Below are 23,091 nucleotides of genomic sequence, written 5' to 3'. Positions count from 1 at the left end.
GACCCTTACCTATCGTTTCTTTTATCGCATTTTTCGTAATAATCTCCGCAATTGCTAATTAGATTTTTTTGTGATGGTACCTACCTACAGCGATTTAGGTTTTGGTTGGTTTTAATTAGGAGTAATTACCACAACGTCTGTAAGGGATTGCGCGCGAAAGTGTTTTGGTTTTTCTGCACCGGATGCTACTTATTTTTTTTTTTTTGGGTCATTAAAAGCTTGCGTATCTATTTGAATATGGCTACCTATATTTAATGTAGGTACCAAAGCGAAGATAATTTCCATTTATTTTCTACTAGTTCTGCCCCGCGGCTTCACACACGTCCTACATGATGGCCTATTTCAATAAACGGACAATTCGAAGAAAAATATTTTTCCAATTCGAACCAGTAGTTCCTGATGGTGGTGCATTAACACAATCGACTAACGAACACGCGCGTGTAAACACTCTGCACTCGCTATTTGCCTTGAGACAGACCGGTTTTTCGTACGTAGGTGATCAAAGGGCGCGAATTGCGAACACGAACTCACTGTACGAATTTCGAATGTGTGAATTGATGATTCGCGACGATACTCTTGTACGAATGTTTTGTTCGTATGTATAATCGTCGTATGCGTATGAATCAAAACTTGGCGACTGGTTACAAGTGGTTACGCGGCTTTATGTTGCTTCAACGGCGTTACCTACTCGTTATGTATATTATGTCCCGATTATAGATAAATTGGTAGTCTTAGAATATAGCAAGAGCTGATGTAATCCCGTACGCGATGCGGTGGGTACATATAACATGATACGAGACACGATTATCTGCATATGATGAGTCATTTCCGATAGTTTTTGCGTCTGAAATCAGCTTATATTTGCGCTCGATGCCGTATTTAAAACGAGAAAAGTAAGTAAACACGTTTTTTTTGCGCCTTTAAATATTTAAATTTAAATGCCTAACCTCTCAATAGTGTTTATTTAGCACCCTCAAATTGCTTTAATGATCGTTAAATGTTCTTGACTATATAATTATATTGCATTTTTAATTGACTTAATATGATTTGTATAAATGAGTTTCATCCTCTGATTGAAGACACATCTGACAGAGGCTTAGCAGCAATTCTCTATTTAATATATTTAAATTACGTGTCACGTTGTTGTTCCGCTTTGACTGACTCCTAAAGTAGGTACCTACATACTAACCGATTTAAACAAAAATTAGCACACTGTGCACTTTTATTCCGCTTGAAAGATAGGATAGTTTACCTAGAATACCGAGACGGAACCGGGGCGAGAAGCTAGTAAGTGAACTACGAAGTTATTAAAATGAAATCCAACGTGAAATAGCGCTTCATTCTCGTTCGGCCGTGATGTAGACATTGAAAAAAATAGGCTAATTGCTCATAATCAGTATGCTAATTATCAAATCTTGAAGTCTCGGGTTTTGGCGGCGCAAGCCTGTCGTTGTGGTTACGCAACAAGTTTCGCAACTCCTCGGTTAGCGTTGCCAAAAGTCACAGAAATCGGGCGAAACGAAAGTAATCGTACTTTCGTTTCGCCCGATTTCTGTGGATCTGCATCTGATTGAATCTGTAATGGAACGGTGCTAATTCATTTTTGATGCAAGCGGCTTGTATCAAGCCGAGAGTCTAGCTTGAATACGTGAGATAATGGAACAACACAGATAACACGATTCGATGGTGAGTTTATCGCTTATAGCGTAGCCGTTACACGTGTACGAGCATCATATAATCTAAATATATCGATGTAGTTTGGTCTGCTCTATCTATCACTAAAAATAGTCATATGATTTTGGTAGGAAATCACGGAAACCACTAAAGGAGTTTGAGGCTTATGATCTTACGGTTCACATTGTTACATTAACATTTCTGATGCAACAGTGACTCATTTGGAGACATAGCTTGCTTCTTTCGAGATTTGGTAAACTAGATAGGAAACTATTGGATTTAATGATCTAATGTCAAAATTGGAATAGATTTTGCTACTAAACAAACAAGTATTACAATGAATAAATAGTTAGTCGAGAATGTATTTGATGCCTACGATTTAAAAAATACAGAAATATTAAGTTAAAGGTTAAGGTTTCAAAAGTTATCTAGCGTAGTTGTAGTATTAAAATTATTATTATAAACATATTAATTAAAAACTTGCTTAGAAATACCTATTCGAATCCCTGTTGTCGTGAATGCAAATCACTTTAATATTGAACGAATTGAATTGTGTTTTTTTTGAAACGCGTCCCTTGGTCGGATTAACATGTAAGTTAACGCTAGAAACATGTTTTTAAGGTAATCAATAATTGAGAAAATCGTTTGTGAAGTACAGTAAATTGAAATAAGGTTAATATATTTTGTCCATAAGAGAATGAAACAATGAAATTCACCTCGAGGGCAGCGTAAGCATCGAATCTGTCGTTCGCATAATGTCTGGTTCAATTTTGGAATAAAATTCCATTGAAATTTGACTTTTTCAGGGCCTTAGCTAAAGCCTTAAATAAAATTGGGAACTGTGATAAACACAACCCTCGATGCAACTTTTCAATGGAATATCAGAGAATCGTACAATCTAGTTATTATTATAATTGTGTTTTTTTAAATTATAAGAAAACCAAACCGCGTCAGACATTTTATACACTGATTAATTGATTATTGAACGGAGATTAACGATTGGAAGACATTCAGTTTTATGATTCACGGCGTACAATTTTATCGTTTTTTTATAATTAACTTAGCGAACGAACAATTCCTATCGATTGCCTAGGTATTATACTTTAGATAACTTATTCTCTGATAGTTTATAGCAGCGTAGAACCGACGCTGTGTCGTGAATGCAACATCTGCGATGTCGCCTTTCGCTGCAAATTTAACTTGAGTTGAAGTCCCAGTCATAGTGTAATAGTTACTAATTAATAGTAGTTTTGCAATGCACCAAACTAATTGTGAACACATATGAAATGGAATGTTTTATGTATAACAATTATCGCGCATAAAAAGTACTGGTATCATCAACCCTTCACGTACGTCATAAACGCAATGTTTTTTTTTTTATTATTGTTTTAGTTTTAGTTCCTACCGTTTTGTAACTCTACTACAACTACTCGACACTAACCTAATTATAAATACGACAAGAGTTTGTAGAAATCGTCGGTAAATCTGTTCAATAATTCCTATAATCGGGAAACTTTAGTGAAACAGCTTCTAAGCCTTTCATCAAAATATTTCCCTATTTTTCCTCAGTACCTACGCAATGTTGTATAATTGAGTAATTCCCGTTCTCGATATGTATATATTAGATAGTCATATATACAAATGAGCCTTTAATTTTTCATTTATTTTTATTTATTTAATAAAAAGAAAACTTACAGCTATAAGTACAGTTGTAGTAAAATGAAAAGAGAGAATAAGGCCAATTAAAAGTTTTCACATGTATTCGTTTAAACCTGTAATAAATCAAGAAATAACCGCTTTCCACCGGTTGCCGAGTGCGCCTATTGATTTTATTGTCTTGGAAACGTGCCTGTCCTCAGGATTCGCTTCGCGTGCGAACACATTCGAAACATGATATTTAGTCCGTTCGAAGTGCGACAAAGAATAGTTTAATTATCGAGAAACCTTCATAATAATCATAAACGGTCGTTAACTTTAAACTCGTTTGCTCGAGTCTAAGACGACCTCTTACTGAGGATCACGGACTCTCCTTGCGCACGATTGTGTCCTTTACGCAGCACCTAATATCATAGCATTAATGCCAGTGTAGCATAATTGTAGTTAAAATAAAATGTTGCGGCGCAAATACTAAACGGTGGTTGATTATTTTCGGTCGAGTCGATGTTTTAATATGCGAGACAATTATTAAGCAATACTATATGTAGATTATGGCAACAACATTTTAAAATTATTATAATTTGAATGGATATTTGCATACTCATTCGCTACTTATCACTACTTTTTTTAATATTTTGTGTTAAATGTTTCAATAATTTATAATTATATTAACTGTAAATTATAATCCAATCGGAAATGATTTATTTTCCAAACATGAAATAGAATATAGACACATAAAATGTCATAACCATGTACCTGCTTTATTACGTAAAATAAAAGATAATTATCAAGTATCCTCGAAACGTCAAATATTAATAACACACCCTCCCAATAGGTTTTTCATTTGGTATATTCATTGACAAAACGTTTATAATAGTTTTTTAAACTTCTTACTTTTTGGTTAGGTATATTTAAGTACAGAAAATCGCGAGTACCCGACAGTTGATTGAACAGATGCGTCTTATTTGCTAAACAAACCTACACTTAACTAACAAAATCGCATTATTTTCTCTCTATACTATCGCTAATATGACATGCAAAAAACCATCATCGAACCTATTAGCAGGATTTCATTTTACCCACTTCCAACGAATACGCATAACCAATGTACCGTAATTATTTAGCCCATAAGCAATTTCTCATATCCCACACAAATATTGTATTCGTCGCTCCGAGATTCAACTCGGCAAAAACTTCACAAACTCCGCGGTCCACGGAGGAATGAGGGAATGAGTTTTGATACTCTTTCAACAAGTTGCTCGGCGAGTTAACTTGTCCGCGTTTCCTATTACGCAACAGAGACCTTAGATCCCGGCTTGATGAGCGAACTTACGTCTGCGCTAGGCACTAGCTAGGTACTTTCACTCGCACTGCAGTCGCATAGCTCCTCCATTATGTACCTACCGACTGGAAATAGAAATTAAACCGTTTGAGACGTCCCAGTTTCTAGAATGACGTGGAAAACTTTTCGGCGGCGGGTGGGATAGCGCGAAACGGCAACGTGGCGTATGTTTTTTAATATTTGCTGCGTTTTTTCATTTGATTTGAATTGTATTCGTTAGGTTCTATTATTCTATATTTATCCTAGATTATTTTCTATCTCGTTATCAGTAATCTGTCACTAGGATAAATTTGTAAGAGTAAATGAGTTTACTCGACTGCGACTGAAGGAGGGTTTTCGATTTGTATATACATATTTATTTGGTACGCCCTAGAGCATAAACGGCATGTCGTATTTTTGTGTGATTGGTGTCAATATATTTGTCGTGAAAGTCATACTGAGCAAGTAAACACAATAAAAAAGCAAAATTTATGATTTTAGCGTTAAATGTTATAAAAAAGCTGTTCTTAAAATACGAGTGTGGTGGCAAAAATTTTTTTTAAGGTGATTACGAATACACATCTTTTGAATACGAAATATATAACATCTCACTAATCTTCATCTCACAATAAATAACATCTCACTTCACACTAGTAATACTATAACCTAAAAAGGTAGCTGTCGGGTATTCTGTTTTTATGATAATAATGCTTGTTGATTGTTACTAATCGGTGTTTTAATGATTACTTATATATAATATATATAATGTTAACATTTATAAAACAAAAAAACAACAAATGAGTTATCTTAGATTCACATGTGCCCATTAATTAATGTCAAGCATTGGCGTAACGTGGCATTATTGACATGCGATGTTAGACGAATTGATCCGAACGACGCTTTAAACGCAACATGCTGATTTTTTGCTGTTTAATTGCTACTTTTTACGTCTGTCCGTTTAGGTGCTATAACGGCTTGAGGTCAAACGAAATACAAAGGTCGGTTCGTACGAAAAGGAAGTTTGTATTCGATGTTGCTCTTCAAGGTACTCAGTGCTATCCTTCATATATGAGAAATACTAGAGCTCTAGGTATATATTTTTAGTAATTGCTAGGCATTGTAGGCAGTAATCTAATTACGCTTTTTTTTTGTAATTTATTTTTTCGTAACACATTTATCAGTAAGTCGCAAGAAAAATCACAGTATAATATTTAATATTATAAAAAAAATCCTCACTTCTTGAATCGGATAATATTTATCAAGCTTCTAGGTATTCAGCAATCTGGTCTAAGCTGAGGCTAAGCCTGGCGTATTTTTTATCAGTCACTAGCGAATAATCAATCTGTGTTTTCTCAGTTCTAATACTCGCACTAATTGCTCGTTCTTCAGAAAAACCAGTTTTCAATGAATTCATTAAGAAAACCGACTACTTTAGATCGTCAGTCAGCCTTGTGGTTTCGTCTCCTTCAATATCCAATACAGTATAACATCGTGCGAATTCTCCCGTTTCCTATCCACAACTAAACATACATTCGTCTTTATTCGAGCGAAACATCGAGTCTAGGCAAACAAAGCGTGTATATATTAAAATTTTGTTTATTTCGGTTATCCAATTCGTAGATAGACTCTTGACAAAGTTAATGAATGCTGACTGGGTTGCCAGCTTCAAAATGTGGGGTCGCCCGCGCCCCACACCGAGCGCCGTGATTGCTGATTTGCCTTTTGACATAACCTAATTTCTCAGTATTATGCGATTGCTCAGTGGATGGCTCTGTCGTGATGTTGAGGGTGGATTCGATAGATACCTATATTACCTTATCCTTTTTGACCTATTTCAGCTACGATTTAGTTCAAGATTATATTTATATTGGCTTTTTGTGAACTGTGTATTTCTCATGATAAATTTAACAGCTTAAATAAACGTAGAGGACAGTTACGTAGGTATAGAGCGTATGCGAAAGTGTCCTCGTCTAAAATAAAGAGATAAATGGTCATGGGGTCACGTGTCAAATGTTACAAAGCATTGCACGTTGAATTTAAAGTTTGTTTAGGGTTCCGCAATGAAATAAAATAATATGTATTAACGTTTTGCGAACACAGTTAACAGTTGAGGTCAGTAAAGCAGGCAATAAATAATGTTTATTAAAAAAATATTATAACTAATAATAAACAAATCTAGAAAACCTAAATTAGGTAGGAAATGTGAATAATAAATACCATCCAAAAATAAATAAAAACTTAATTGAATCTTGTACATGCAATTTAATAGTATCAATTATGTATAAATTTGGCACTTTTAACGGACTTTCACATCCTAACGATCTAGATTTCAACACAAAAAGCATGTCGGACGCGTGAAATGGAATTTTGCAATAATCCAAAAATAGAATTTAAATTAGTTGGATATTAAAATGACCAAACTGCTTGTCCCATTGAATGTTATCATATGACAGATGTTTCCTATGTGAATTTCGTTCAATTAACGAAGGATTAAAATCCTTAAGATGTGATACTTGGTTTGATCTGTTTCTTATATACTGAATCCGAATGTGTACAGTTTATCGAGAACATAATTTAATTTTCAGCCCATATTTGTTCCCCCTGTAGACACAGATCTTCTGGGTGGCTTTAGCCATTACTGAGTTACATTTCTAGTATTAGTCACATGTGGAAATAACTCACAATTTGTCAGTTTTGCAGTTGGTATCGTATATAACATACTAGCTGTTCGTCCCAGATTCGCCCATGGTACATATATAGCCTATGACACTCAGTGAAGTTCCAGCTTTCTCATGGTCATAATCTTTGAAATCAGTTAAGCAGTTTTTGTGTCAAGACATAACAAACATCTTTCCTATTTAAAGTGTAAGTATTGAAGAATAGATAAGAAAAAAAATCCATAAAAAATAACAAACTCATATTCAAAACTGAACGTGTGGCCATATTTATTTTGTGACCCATAACTTTTACTTCGCAATCGAGAACTGCTTTTTAAATTTTTTTTGTTCATTTCATATTTGGAACTCCGATTAAATAATAATTGTTGCTAATTTACAAAAAAATTAATTACATACTTAATTTCATATTTTATTGCCATGTTGTGCAATAAGATAAAAATATCTCAGGCTCTAGGTCCCAAATTAGAACCTGTTGGGTTTCCTGTTTACTCTCACAATTTTTTTGCTTCGAAAAGTGTGTAATAGACGTCGGATGTTAAGACTGATCGCATCGAATGGTCAAAAATATATTTGAATTATATCTAGCCATTAAATAATAGCAAAATAAAGGACCCGACTTAAAAAGACATAAGAAAAATGCCGTTATTGGAGAAGTCTATTAAAATTGTCTTAAAAAATCAATAATACTCATTATATTAGCTAGAAACATAGCACAAAGAGATGTCAATTTGTATAATTGTTCTTCGCGTTTCGTTCAGTATTAAGCATGCAAATATGCGTAAAATATGCACACAATTACATTCTGCTATGGATGTTCCTCTAATTTTAGTATTGTATATTTTAGCCAGGTCTAGGCTATTACTCAATGTTACTCGAAAGAACTACATCCCCTTGCGCAAAATGGTAATGTAGATGTTATTATTTAGTGTTTTTCACTATATGCAATGCACAATTAATAAGTTATTCATCAGAATTTTCGACGAAAAATCGACGGCCTCCCTTAAATTATGCCGGGCAGGACCAAAGGGTTGTACGGATCTCTGTACAAAAAGTGGATGTGATGGTATTGTATTTGAGTGGTTTAATTCCAAGTTTTTTAGCCTTTTTTTCATCCCCAACTTAGTGAGAACTTGGGACAATCTCACAGTTTTTTGTAACCATTAGATGAGTCACTTGTCCCAATTTGTTTGGCGTTTTGTTACGTTTACCCTTTCCAAATTAAGCTAGAAATATTTTTCGTTTATTAAGTTATAATTAATATTATAATTCAGCAGTAGAACTCTTAAGTTTGTTGTATAGGAGTATACGTGATTTTCTTGCCACTTGCCACACACTTTCACACTTTCTTGAAACTTGGTGAATATGGGCTTCGTTTTATACATATGAATGTTCCATTTAATACGTATCCGATAGTTTTAATTGTTTTTCTTAACAATTGTTCAAATCGCCTTCTCCTTGATAATTTATCAGAACTAGTACTAATTTAAAAAAGACCAGACGTGAAGCACCCACCCCCACCTTTCCAATAAAAAAAAAGAATCATTAAAATCGGTTCCCCAGTAAAATGTTGTGTGGTAACAAACACAAGAAAATACAGTCGAATTGAAAAAAACCTCCTCCTTTGAAATCGGTTGATAAAATAGATAGAACTGAACTAATAGAATGATATTATTTTGTCTAATACGACCCAGATACAAATTGAGTTTCCCTAAATCGCTATTGCAACAAATTCGCACAGACGACCTTTAATTCTAATCAAAGCAAACAACCGTCGCACTCGCACGTGAACATAAATTAAACATTAAAATATGCACCATAATACATAATATTTAGTCGCAACGATCGGCCGTATCAGGCGCACCAATAAACCGTCGCATTTGTTTACTACAACGAGTCCATAGTAGCGCGCGGTAATAATTCAAGTGAACTTATGAATGAAACTCAATTCATGTGGCATTTATGTTTATTGCCGTGGCATAATACGGGATCTCGATCAGCTGATTCGCTCATTTCGAATTCTGTTCCCGTATTGTTTTTTTTTTATCGGGATGAATCCAGTTTAATTGATTGCCTATTGGAGTTTTAATAACTCAGCGCTGATGTTGTGTTGGATTTAGATTGCGGCAACTGTTCTTTTATTGATTGTTTGTGTGGTTTTATGTGGTACACTACTTTTTTGTTTATGGTCATATTTAAGTGTTTATAGTTTTTGTTGGATTTAAAGATGGTTTATTTATTTTATAGTTTGTATTGATGGCATGCCTGCGGTGGTTATGAATGAATTTTCTTTAGTGTGATACGTGTTAAATATAAAAGATTAATCTTTGCAATTGAATTGAATATGACGCTAATTAGACGTTTCGTCGTGCCTATTTATAGTCGGGCTAGTGAAAAATTTAATTATACGCCCGTTACGCTATATTATAATGTGGTTTTTTTTTTGCTCTCTACAAATGTACTGTTTCTGTTTGCAACAGACAAGACGATTGCACGAAGCGAGACGATGTTAAATATAGAGTTGTTCATTTTATGTAAAACGTTTTAATATAAATATTTTTTAATTTAGGTTTAATGCCTTATGACTTAAATAGTAGGCAGGTAAATACTGACCGTTTGATTATCTTAATTTCGTATTAGATACAGCTACGTGATAAAATATCTTGTTTTTATTGTGAAATATATGAGGTGATATTTTAACAATACTTCATAGAGACTGTTGGGTTTTGTATCATAGCAATCGAAATATATAATACACTTAAATTTATTCCGATATGTATCATACGTTTTGTGCATACGCAATATCGGTCACTATAAAAACAGCGAAACAGTACACCAAATCGAAGGAAATTCAAAACTTACGCGCACATAACATTTTGTTTATCGTGTAATAAACGCGACGATCGTATTAAGCTGTAAAATAAATCGACTCTCATAATAAATGATCTCGGCGGCGTGGCGAGTTTTTTTGCGCTAAAGTTTATGGCGCGTTTTATGATTATGATTTATAAAAATTTTTCGACAATGTGTACGTACGTATCTTGGCTGTTATTAGTTTATAAAAACGCAGCGCGGCCTTGTTATCAGGTTCGCATCGAGACCTTGCGCCTCGATCGTTGTGTTGCGAAATAAAATTTAGATTTGTCAGAAAGTTTGTTGAGCGCCTAACGAGGCAAGTTCGTGGAGAGTTTGACGGCTTCCTGGAACGTTTTCGCTCTGCCAGTTGCCACGGGTGTGATCGTTCAGTGGTAATTGATAATGAATGGGTGTCTATGTAACTAGGTATCTTACTTCTTGAGCGATTTACGTCGCGACTGTACGAGAAATAGTTTAAATCAATCAACTGGCAATGGGTGGTCGCATCGAGTGTCGCATGATAGCCTGTCTTATTTTATTACATGTCCAACGATATATTTATCGTAATGTTTTCATGTTTGACGACAGCTAATCCACTTCTCTGTCATACCTTCACCACGACCCCTCATATAAATCCTTGAGGGATGAGATTTCGAATTTTTTTTTCTAATTCACCCGTGATTAAAGGAATATTTCTGGCAAATTTTGCATTCCCTGACTTTGAGACCGTATTTTGTTTTTTGTAAGACGAAGCACCGTCTCGCAGTCGTGCATTTTATTCATGACATAATTTAATTATTTGATTACGTACAGGAATATCTTAAAGCGCTCTTAAACTGGTTTAAAATATAACTTGTATATCAGAGACTATGACAAGTTGCAGGCAATTTATTATATCGGCACCATTAAAGTTCATACTTTGCTATTCGCGTAATGGTATTTACGTTATTTATATTCTTGTGTAAACAAATACAGTTTTATCGTTCAGCTGCATTCATTGTTTTTATGCTTTTTTTAAAGATGATTTTATTGACTGATAATAAGTGGTTTAAAGTCTTCGTTTTCATAATTTTTTGTAAGATAATATATTAATGCTTAAAAAGCTTTATGTAGCCATTCTTTATGGAGCTGGTGGTCGCCTGGTCGATGGTAGATGGTAAGCGCTACCACCGCCCATGGACATTTCGAGGAGTAAGGTCGATTGCAGACCTTACGCCTCTACAAATGGATCACCGACTTTAAATCGGAAAGGGATTAGTAAAGGATTGACGTACTTTCATCAACGGACATATATTAGGCAATTATTGTTTTATGCAAAAGACTTGGTCTATAATATCGTTAGCAATACTGAAAGAGAAACGTATAGTACTTTACTTTTTACGTGTGGCGTAATGTCAACGTAAATGTCTCTCGAATGGCGCGAACGATCCGCATTGTCTGGTCTAGGCCTTTTGTTTGAGGTCGGCCGACTTAGCTGCGCCGAGGCTAAGCCAACCTGTTTGTGTAAGACAGGTGACTAATCACCTGCGTAAATATCTTCAATATTTATGCCGAAAAATCCAAGGGCACTGGTGTGGCGTGGCGCATCTGCGGTGTTGTACTGAGAGCGTATTTTTATTGGCGCCCAACAAGCGGAGACCGGACACCTGACGAGATAAATGCAATGAGATATGATGAAGAGGGCATGTTGAGTGCAGATACTAATATTTTTAATTATGCTATATTAATCATGTATGAATATGAAAAACGTGTTCAATTTTTAATGTATTTGTTTTTCAAGTGGCAATGTCTTGCATAAACGAACAGGCCACGGGAAAAGAGCCATACATTATGACGGATTCTTAGCGTACTAAAACCCGACTGTATTCCGTCGTGCTGCTTTATGGGAAACTGCTGGAACGTTACGCAATCTACCGTGTCCCGCTCACCAGATGCCCGTTTCCACCCCCTAGGGCGGTACAAGCTGGAATGTTAATCTGTTCGATACGTACCGTATATGTCCAAATTTATTGTTATATATGAAAATTGTTTGCAACACAAAAGGAATATACAAGTTACAATGTAAAAGTGTGACGTTATAGTTCTTAAAAACTTGCTCTGTTTCATCACGTGAATAGCTGTCAAGGACAACAGAAACGTAACGTATGCAACTGTAAGCCATTTCTGCTAATTGATTATTAAAACCCCAATACTGTAATTAATTCTTAATGGAGTAGGTGTACTAAACAGATTTAATTTGAATGGCTTCATTTTGTATGCGGAACTGAAACGAATTAGCCACTTCGAAATTTAAATTCGAACTTTTTTTTCTGTACAGAGTTGCGGTATACATTTTCAATGCAAGTAGGTTTTATGCATGCTACGTGAAGGTGTAAACTTAGAATACTTTTAGCTACTTAACACTACAAGATCTCGTCGTATTTAAAGATTACGTATTAACGCATTGAAAGTAGGCGTGCAGTCTTGAAAAAAGGCCAGCTTATATAAGGCTTGAGGTGCGAGTGTGACGTCAAAACGTTACTATACGGACAGTCTACGATTGTCGTAAATTCGCGTTGTGCTTTATTTGTTTTTGTCACGGTAAAGGGTAGTTGGACAGAATTGGCGCTTTAATTTATTGCTTCCGGACGCTTAGGCCTTATGATTTACGAAGACGTAATAAAAAAAGATGTATTATGTATGTACTAGATATAGGTAATAGATCTGAAAATTAAGTATATAGTGTATTATGCATGTCCGTTATTGTATTGCTTTATTTTTTAGATTTGAAATTTGTCTTATATTTATCTGAATTATGTCAAAAAGCCAAAACCCGTAAAGTATCTGAATAGGTTTATAATAAGCCGGGATAACAGCACTTTCTGCTTCTACCTGTGGTTTAAAGCGTGTAAGATTTTGTACGTATACTGTAAAAAGATCCGTTATGGTCGTATTCTGTTATTCCGTGTAAGCCCCTTCTCTTCTTAGAAGTTAGAAATGCTGGAAACATAAAATTGAACAATTAAATAGAAGTAGTTCGCCCACATCGGAGTCTCGAGAATTTATTGATGACTTTCGCTGTGTGGAAAATTGGAAGATAGGTGTGTTAATTAAGACAGATGCACCATAGACTATATATAGCAAGATGCTTTTTATGAAATTCACTTTCTCTGGTAAATGTCATCGCAAAACAAACTGGAAATGAACTGTTCTTTCATCATTTTATTATATTGTTTGTTGTCTATACGAAAAAAAAAACACAAATTTGCGATGCTGCACATTTTGTTTGTTCCTTGGAAAAACATAACTTTAGACTGTTTAGTTTTCGTGTTGCCTTAGAATACTTGTCGTCGACATTAAAAGTAACTTTTATAGTTGTTACAAGTATTGAAAAGTTTGCTCGGCGAAGTTCTCACTGCCGGGCACTTGTGTGGAACTAACTTTTGTCTAACTTTGAATGCCAGTTCGTTGGTTCGTTCGCATTCAAGTTTATTAACTATATTTTAACTAGCTTATGCACCCAGCTTGTCCCGCGGTGCACTGCAATTTTTTTTGTGGGAAACCATTTTTTTATATCACTTCGAACATAAACAGCTACCTATCAGTGAATGTTCCTTCAAAATTATTGGCCGTTTCTCAAACAAGGAGTGCTTGCTCTGACACCCACTTGTGTTTTCTCTATCGATTGATTGTTTTGCTAAGGATATCTTTAACTAAAGGAAGTCAATTTGATAATACTAACTGACAATTATTTTAGCTTTTGTTGTGGTATAGGTACTTGTGTCGATGCAATGACGGTCACACACATTAACTCAGTAATCTGTACAAAGAATTAATTCGACTCATATATAATTAACAGATACGTTGAGGTTTTTCCGCCAAACCTCGATACCAACACCCGATCACGTCTGCAACGTTTTTGCATAATATCAAAGAGATCATATAAAAACATTTTACGAGCGCAATGAGCGTAACACACGATACATTAAACCGTGGAACAAACAAACGCCTCGCTGTGACCGCGTCCAAAGACATCGCAGGCCGATAATTCGCACCTGCATACTGACGTCACTGCAAAAAAATATCACTAACAGATAGTAAATACGGGCGTTTATTTCGTGAATGCTCTCCACGTTAATTAATAGGGGAGTGATATGCACCTTGCCAGCCGAGTTTCACGCCTGCCAGCGGCTATGTTGATAAATTCGCAACTTCACATGGGTTTAATGATCGTACCGTGTGTATATGTTTTTTTTTTCATTGCAGCGTTACGTACATAATTGTTACATGTAAGGGACGTGACGCAGACACGTTCGTAAATTTTTAACGATTCCAAAGAACCTTAGGCCATTTGTATGTGAAATGGAATCATACTAGGAAATGGTGAACGGATTTCTGGCTCTCTGTATCAAGGCTGATAAAAGCTGAACACTTTGTTTTTATAATGTAGCAGAAGTTTTAAACGAAAATTGTTTCAGTAAAAATATTTTCTTAAATCTCTTTCTTTTTATTTAAAGCTCCTATGAAAGCTAGTTTAGCTCTCTCTAATTTAACTTTACTTCTAAATTAAGCAAATTCGCCAAGTATTAAAAATCCAAAAAATAATGTATACAGACAACTATTGAACCTTTTATCACCAAGCTTATCCATTTAATATTTTTCCAGGGAGGAAGGTGAGGAGAAGCCGAAAGCGGCGGAAAGTCAGGACGATGGGTACGAGACGAGCAACAGCGGCGAGGCGCGGCGGAAGCCCTCCAGCGCAGAAGGATCCCCCGCCCCGCCTGCACCACGCTCACCTCCGCCCGAGCCCCCCTTCGAGCCGCTTCTGCAACGACCGTTCCCCTCACCTTACCGGCACTTCGAGCCAGCACCGGCGCCGCCGCCTTCGCACGCCCACGAACAAGAACCGTACCAGCATTTCCCCTTCCCAAAGTACCCTCAAGACGCTTACGGCTTCAAACGCGAACCGGACGCCCCCTACGACATGAGCCAGCACCATCAGCAACACCAAATGCAGCACCAGTTCGCGAGCGCGAAACGTACCGAAGACTTATACAATGGAATCAAGCAGGAATGTGAGGACCCCTACTCGTTCGTGGAGGAGGACGCGATGTGTGCGATGCTCGGCCAACAGCACCACATGCCGCCGCATATGCAGCACCACGACCACCACCAACACCAGCACCCGCATATGCAGATGCACCCGCAACAGATGATGCTCAACCAGCCGAAGAAACGGGGTAGAAAGAAGAAAATTAAAGATGAAAATGGGTAAGTTGTGATACTTATTTTTATCATAATGTACCTACAAGCGTTGAATGAGAAGAAATTCATATGAAACACCATAGAAAAATCTAAATCGAGCTGTTTTGCTATTTATTCTCAAGACCACGTCCAAATTATTTTTATACTTCTATCTACACAGGTGTTCAATTTTTCTTTTTTAATAAAAATGAGATCGTACGTCTAGCCGAGCTTAACGCAAAGACGATGAAATAGAAAGGGCTGAAATCGAGTTTCTTTACTACAATTGATTGATGTAACAATTATATCCCTGTTATAGATATAACACCTGTTTGTGAATATAATAAATTACGTGCAACCCCATTCAAACTGACCCATTTCACCCGTCATCGGGTAGCGCCATGTAATTAATGTAATTCGTTTATGTGCTATTAGCTTAAAGTTCAAAAGAGCGTAACAGACTCGATCCCTGGCCCTAATACGCTGAATCCATTATAGGTACATGCTATATTAGCCTAGTTAAAGGGGTTACCACAGCGCCGGCAATGTGCCGCGATTCTAGCTGGCTTTAGAACAGTTCCTAGAAGTACTGCCAAGGAAGACCTTGCCTTGTAGCATAAAACTAATTTAGCTCCGAGAAATTATGTAAACTCGTATAATTATTTATTATTAGTTCAGCAACTAGTAGGCTACGTGCTAATAAGATAATTCTTTTGTTTTGTATCCGGCTCGAAGACTTGAGCTTCCGAAAACTTGAAATTGTTTCTTAAAAACAATACAGTTTTGAGTGTTTCCCTCCATAAATATGTTAAATACATTTGTAGTTTTTACAGCTGCTAATGATGATTTGGGTTTTCGAATTAATTTTGGTTTATCATGTATGTATAAAATTAGTAATGATGCATTTATAGCAATAATAATTTTTCAATTCATAGCATTAGTTCTAGAGATTAGCGCGTTCAAACAAACAAATCCTTCAGCTTTAAAATGTTGGTATATTTTTAAGACTTAAGTACTTGTCAAATTCATGTTACTTTTAATGAATTATAACTCAGGTTTTTGAAATACAAACATAGTCCGAAAAATAAACCACTTCCCACTTTTATCTTTATCAGTTGATATTCTTTAGTTTTATTAATTATTGTTCTATAGATTTATAGGCCAATATTCGTGTGAGTAGCTCAAATTATTATAGAAAAATGAAATTATATTACGAATTATTGTACGCTCTCACTACAACGACGGCATCCAAGCCCCGTGGCGTTCTTGGCGAAAATGAGAAAAGTGCGCTTAAAAATCTACTTAAAAACGTTTTTAGCTAGAACTCGTTATTTCGGATCGCTAAAAGCGCAAACTTTTGTCTCTTTATCGGACGGACAACTGTTGGAGGCGCTTTGTTGCTTGTGTTATGTTCGTGCCTTCCATTGCGAGTGGCACGGAATGCGAGCGTTTTTATGAGAATTTCGCATACGAGGCACGATACTAACTGGGCAACCAGTGTCGCTGAGATATGAGTAAGCGACTTCATGTAGATTCAGGAGTTATTAGGACGGGGAAGGTTGTCGTTAGTGAATTAATGAGAATTTTTTTTAACATAAACTGAAGTTGGATATTATTTGTTGTACACTCTTTTGAATTTTTGATTGAATTCAAAACTCGGTACTCTTACGGATCGGTGACAATACAAGACTTTCATGAGTTACTTAATTATCCTGATTAGGATTACCAGGATTGAATAAATTCCTAAGACATACACTGTATGCGCAAGTGAAAATTAAGTTGACTCTTTCATTGAGGTTTTTCAGTTTTATTTATTTATAATATTTACGTTTTATCCTTTTGTAATTTTTAAAACATAATCATGAAATATCGATATGTACCTAAAGAGTGGCTAAATTTAGTTTTATCTTTTTATATAGATAATTTCAATAATTCATCACCTTTCTAAAATAACTGTGCTACAGATACCATTAAAATTTACCACTGACCTCCTCGCCATAAATAACAATAATATACAGTCATTATGGTACCACTATGACGCACATTTTCTACTAAAACTTTCCCGCTACAAGCGTGACCCAATTAGGGACAGAGCTTATTAATCATTTCGCTGTAACTAACTCTTTGAGTATCATACTTCCTCCATCCATTCACTAACCAAATTCCATTTGAAATTGCCAATACATCCATCCACGTTCGCTGCGGATGTGCCTGCCAGTTTCGCCTTCCCGCCTCATAAAAAAACCTCAATATATTCTCCTTGAAGTAAATCTATCGCAGGATGTTGACCGCGACGGCCTAGTTAGTGGCACAGCATGACTACTGCGACCTTTTATACTCGGATCTGACTAGTTGTATAGATGCAAGTTGTATTGAAATTCCCTCGCTAGTGAGAGACAAGCCAAGGAGCTGCGGTATTTGAGAACTGCTTGCGAACCTCGTGACGCGGGAGTTTACCTTTCGCGGCTTGCATAATTTAGTCTCATAAATCAGATCTAGCTTGTATTAAATGCCTACGGTTCTACGGTTAAGCTGATGCAGTTTGTTTCTATTTGATACGGTTCTAATGAGTCAGTCTTATTGTCTTTAGCTTTATTAGGTTCGTCTCATGTGAAGAATTTAGAGAATCCTAATACACATACTTTACAAAGTACATCCTTTTCTGCATACAAAAAAGTCTGCGAAGTATGTTTGTCTGTAAACATATAATGTTTGATAAGTTATAAAATAAATTGTATTCATTAAAATATTGAGTATCCACTTAACATTTTGCAGCGAAGCAAATGAATAGTTTCCTTAAACTCAGTGCGATACGTTAACAATAATATGGGACGTCGGCAAGGGGTACGATACCATTGATATGGGTCGCGACGCTAAATCCGTATGGGGTCACCGGCCGCGTCCCACGCGCACGCGACGCGCTATCGTCGCAACATACCCACCGGCCTGTGTGGAGACGTTCCCAGAGGCGATTGTTGCAATAACTATACACCTATATTATTTACACACACATATACACAATAAGACAGGCGAAAATTTTTGAATATGGAACTCCGGACAAGACTCGTTTTGAATTTGGAAACGGAGCTTGACGGGCGCACATTGGTCGGAGCAGACAAAATGGCTGACTGAATAGTGCGCAAACCAAAGCTTGTAATATCGATTGTATGGATAACTTGTTTATATATAATATGAAAAAAAGACATCCATAAAATTATTTATTTCGACTGTAGTAACTAACATCGTCTGTTTAATAATTTTTAGCTAAACTTAGAAGAAACCTAATCAACATTTGTTTTTATAGTTTTGTTAGTATTTTAGTGTCCACCTTTAGCTCCAATAAGAACGCATTGGCTATGTGTCATAACCACTCATCTAAAAGTTAGCCAACGCCCGTGTTCACAGTATGGAAGGGCTTAAAGGTTAAAGTCAAATAAAGGGTAATTAATTTTTCGTTTGAACGGAGCTTAGCTTAGCGCGTCAAACGTGAATGAATCATGTGAACCTAAAACACAAAGTGTCCGTCACGATACATTTTTTGTTCCAACTGAATTTCTTTGGTACCCAATGTCAAAGCACTGGTAGGTCGAATTCAGGATGCTATTATATTAAAAACGATAGCGTTTTTGAGATTATAGTAATGGACAATTATGCATAGAGCGTAGCTTATTTTGCAAGAAAAATCAAGATAAGATATAGTCTCGAGGCGCATAGGTTAAGGTTGCATAAAATCGCTTATGTCTGCAAGTTGATAAAACTGTGATGGTTATCGAAATCTTAATCTATATTCTGATATACTGTTTTATTACTATTCAACGTATCCTACAAGTTCTATAATTGTGATAAAGGACAAAAACTAGATGAATATGAACAAAATTAAAAAAGACATCGTGTACTCAGTAGTTTGATAAAAGGTTATAAAAATTTGCGATCTCAATAGTGATAACAATGCCAACGAGCGGCGGCGGTGATCACTCACAATTATGATACGTTACTATATCCCTTATAAATAAAATATTTCAAACCGACGTACATTAAGACACAACAAGCAGATAACGAAAAAACATCACCACTTGACTATTACAACTAATGAATGCGCGTTAAAGAGATGTATGGTGCCATAAAACAAGTAATTTAGTATAAAAAGGTGTCAATTAAAAGTTTAAACGCAATTTAATTATCGTCAGCGTCGCTATGCCGATAAAATTTTTATACACAACGCTACATGTCAATCAACCGGTGGTCAGCGATGATTGTTAAATATAATAAAGATATTTAAAAGATTAAAGATGCATTTTATGGACCTTTTGTAGTATTTCTTGCTCCGTCGGTGAGGACGTGATTATTTTTATGTGCTGCGACCGTGCTGCAAGTGTTTTTTTTTTCTTTTTTATCTAAACCAGCGAATAGTTGTTTGGAACTATAATTAAATCACGCTTATCTATTAATCTGATGGTCATTTCGGAATAACTGCCGTTTCGACAACAAAAGCACGCTGATTAATTGTCCGATACGACAAAAATTCAGGTTGAATGTCTGTTTGTGTGTAGCCACAAACCTATCTCGCTCGCGGGGCGACGCTGCCGCTGTCAATGGTGTTAGGGGCCTGCGAAAATCGATTCACTATGCCACATTTGGTTTACTTTCCGCGTTGTATTTTCTTTTGATTCGAGAAACGCCACGCTATAATGTACAATATATAAAATATATAATAGATAAATATATAAATATATAAAATACATTTTGAGGATTGAAAGTTGTGGGACAATACGCTTTCCATTATGATGTTGAATAGTTGAATTTGTTTAGTGTATTATGAAACTAGCGGTCCGCCCCGGCTTCGCCCGCTGGTCAAGTACATATCCAATGGTGATATAATTTTTGAAATCGATCTAGTGCTTCCTGCGATTTGCGCGTTCGAACAAACAAACTCTTCAGATTTGTATTATTAGTATTGACTATACATGTCGATTATAATAAATTGAAAAATCCAACTACACAGTCTCGCAAATGTATTCATGCTTCGAGATAAATTACATTTGAAATTATACATAGCGTTTTCGTCCTTCTATCAACATTACCGCGACATTATCGTCATTCGATGCTTTCCACATTCTATATATCGACCCTTTAATTCTTGAGTGAATTGTATTTCATGAGAGCCAAGTTGCTATTATCCTTGGCCTTGGTCCTACTGATCACTGGTTGTCTTTCAACTACCCGGGTGCGATACACACACCCCCCGGCATTGTCGGAGTCATACTTTTAAAACGTATCTAAATGACACAACTCATTATCGCGCGAACGTTACGGTGAGACGCAACGTACAACGAATAAGTCATTACGCGCCATATACCGTGAATATAGTTCACGTCCCAGTTTACACGTCAGCGGGCAGCAACGACTTGGTGACTGAGATCGAGTCTAACTTTCGGGGTTCCGCAGCCGAGAGTCGATGGAGTACCGGATTTGTAGGCGTTTCGTCTCTGTGCAACAGAGGCGGTGTGGAGGCAAATGGGGTGTATGGAAACTGATGTTTTCTGTACGTGAAATATCGCTTCAATTATTATGCGTGTAGGTATTCAAAAATATAGGCAGGTCTATAGGATAATCTACAAACTTTATAAAACGTTATGGTAGTATCATACAATATATAAAGATACGATAGATCTTCATTTCGATAAAAAATTTATATTATACGTATTAGCATTACCGCGATATGTGTAGGGGACCACTCAAATAGGATATATACAAAATACACACCGTATTTGTATAATACATAAAAAACCTCGCAATAATTGAATTATGTAATAATATTTTGCTATACGGAACCAGCCCGCCTCGATGTCTCTTGTCACGTAAGCGCGCTTTTTTATTGTGCGGTAGCGCAGCGGTTTAAGGACTTCATTGAATTTGTAGGCTTCGAAGCCCGGTGGGCTGGCTACAAAGTCGTTTATGACTCGGCCGTTTTATATTACCATCTATGTGTTCATTGTTACCGCTATGTACGCGTATGTGTATTGTGACAATCGGCTGCCCGCATCGAAACCCTCGCCGAGAGGTTGCGGAGCGAGATAGTGTTGCCAAAAGGGATTTGGGAACGTTTTTAAAGGCGGCCGCTTGGGCTTTTGACCGAGCCTGAGCCTGTACTTACACGCAAAGCGGATCGATATTGTTTGGAATTTATTGTACGGTTAGAGCTGAAATAAGTGTGTAAACATATCCACAAAGAACGAAAATTCGAGTCAAGTTTTTCTCATCAGGTTATTGGGCATTGTGTGAGTAGCCGAAGCGTTTTTAATTGTATTCTAAGTAACTACACAAAAATTATACAACAAATATTCCCAGACGTTTCGCACAATGCCGTCTGGTCCCGGTATTAACGCTCTTTATACATAGACGAGATTGATTAACACAGTTCAACTAATATTTACATATAATTGTACATGTGAAGCGTATAACGAATTAACAACGTAGGTACATACGCGAACTAACGCTAACTACAACCTAAAGCGAAACGTGAAGCCGAGGTAAACAAGAAACCAGCGGCTTCGTGCGAGTTGAAACCTTTACCCTCTGCGTTTCCACATGACAAGTGCCATTTTCGTCTTTATGAAACTAGGAAACACGATTACATCGCGCACGTGCGTCGAGACGAGATCAAACATATAAAATTACAGTCGTCAAGCATCACATCATAGAAACGGATAATTAATTTTAATTAACATCATAAATTTTGACCGGCGTTACGAAGTTCGGCTTTGGCTTGCGGCTCCGGTAAAAGTGTAATGTGTACGGTGCTGAATAAAATACGAAAAAAAAAACCCCGAGCGAGAAACCTGTTTCAAAAAAAAAACCTCATTATAATACAAGACCTCTATGCCCGTTGGTCTGTAAATAATATTCAAATTTTTTGCCACGAAATTCGGTGTCTTGCCGCCAAAAATAAGTACGAAGCCAAATTCTGTAATTGAGGATGATTTTCTTGATATCCGTTTAATCCTTTGCTTTGATTGCCTATGGTTGAGATTATTCAATTGCGAGTGAGATTTATTCTATCAAGAGTTCTTGTAAACAATGCCTGTTCAAGAGCGTTTCATTCAACTTTTTATAATTTGAATTAAATTTCAGAGTTTTATAAATTGCAATATGTTTTTGTAAGTAATATTAAAAGATCATCTTATGATGGCGTTTACCAGAAATACACGTGGTGGAAAAAGCTGAGGCTTTTTCCCTAACCGAAAGAAAATCAATTGCTTGTCTGTCTACATTTATCTTCTTCAATGAATTGCTGACCCAGATTGGAGGTTGTCACTTTGATAAAACTTCAAGGTTCATATTTAAATCTTAGCAACGTGTTATCTTAATGCCAAAGCTGTTTGTTTATCTTACATAGACAATACAATAGTTTCTAGACTTGCAAATTTGTAAAAATCTCTTACATAGACAGTTCAATAGTCACTTGACAGAAAAAATCTCTTGTGACGTAAGAGTGCCTAAATTTGCAATACACATAAACAAGAATAAATTAAGTCAAACGAGGCGTAGCTACTGTTTTAATAGTGGCCTAATGGACGTCTGTTAACTAACTGACTTTAAAAGTTTTTCCATTTGAAAGAAAGAAAGAAAGAAAGAAATGTTTATTTATCACCACCACATTTACAGTTAAATTAAAATTAAAATTAA

At 36.1% G+C, this 23,091-nt stretch overlaps 1 protein-coding gene across 2 annotated transcripts in view; it reads left to right on the top strand.

Moving 5' to 3' along the window:
* Window positions 1–23,091, top strand: part of LOC119837551 (atrophin-1) — a 61,637-nt gene that overhangs the window by 16,523 nt on the left and 22,023 nt on the right. For both annotated transcript variants that reach the window (XM_038363163.1, XM_038363164.1), the window contains exon 2: window positions 14,827–15,432. In XM_038363163.1, coding sequence (XP_038219091.1) covers window positions 14,827–15,432 — 606 coding nt within the window. The remainder of the gene's footprint in view (window positions 1–14,826; window positions 15,433–23,091) is intronic.

The sequence above is a fragment of the Zerene cesonia genome, chromosome 28 (genome assembly GCF_012273895.1).
Source record: "Zerene cesonia ecotype Mississippi chromosome 28, Zerene_cesonia_1.1, whole genome shotgun sequence".
Classification (NCBI taxonomy): Eukaryota; Metazoa; Arthropoda; class Insecta; order Lepidoptera; family Pieridae; genus Zerene; species Zerene cesonia.
Note: the sequence above shows the minus strand (reverse complement) of the source record. Positions and strands in the feature narration are given on the sequence as shown.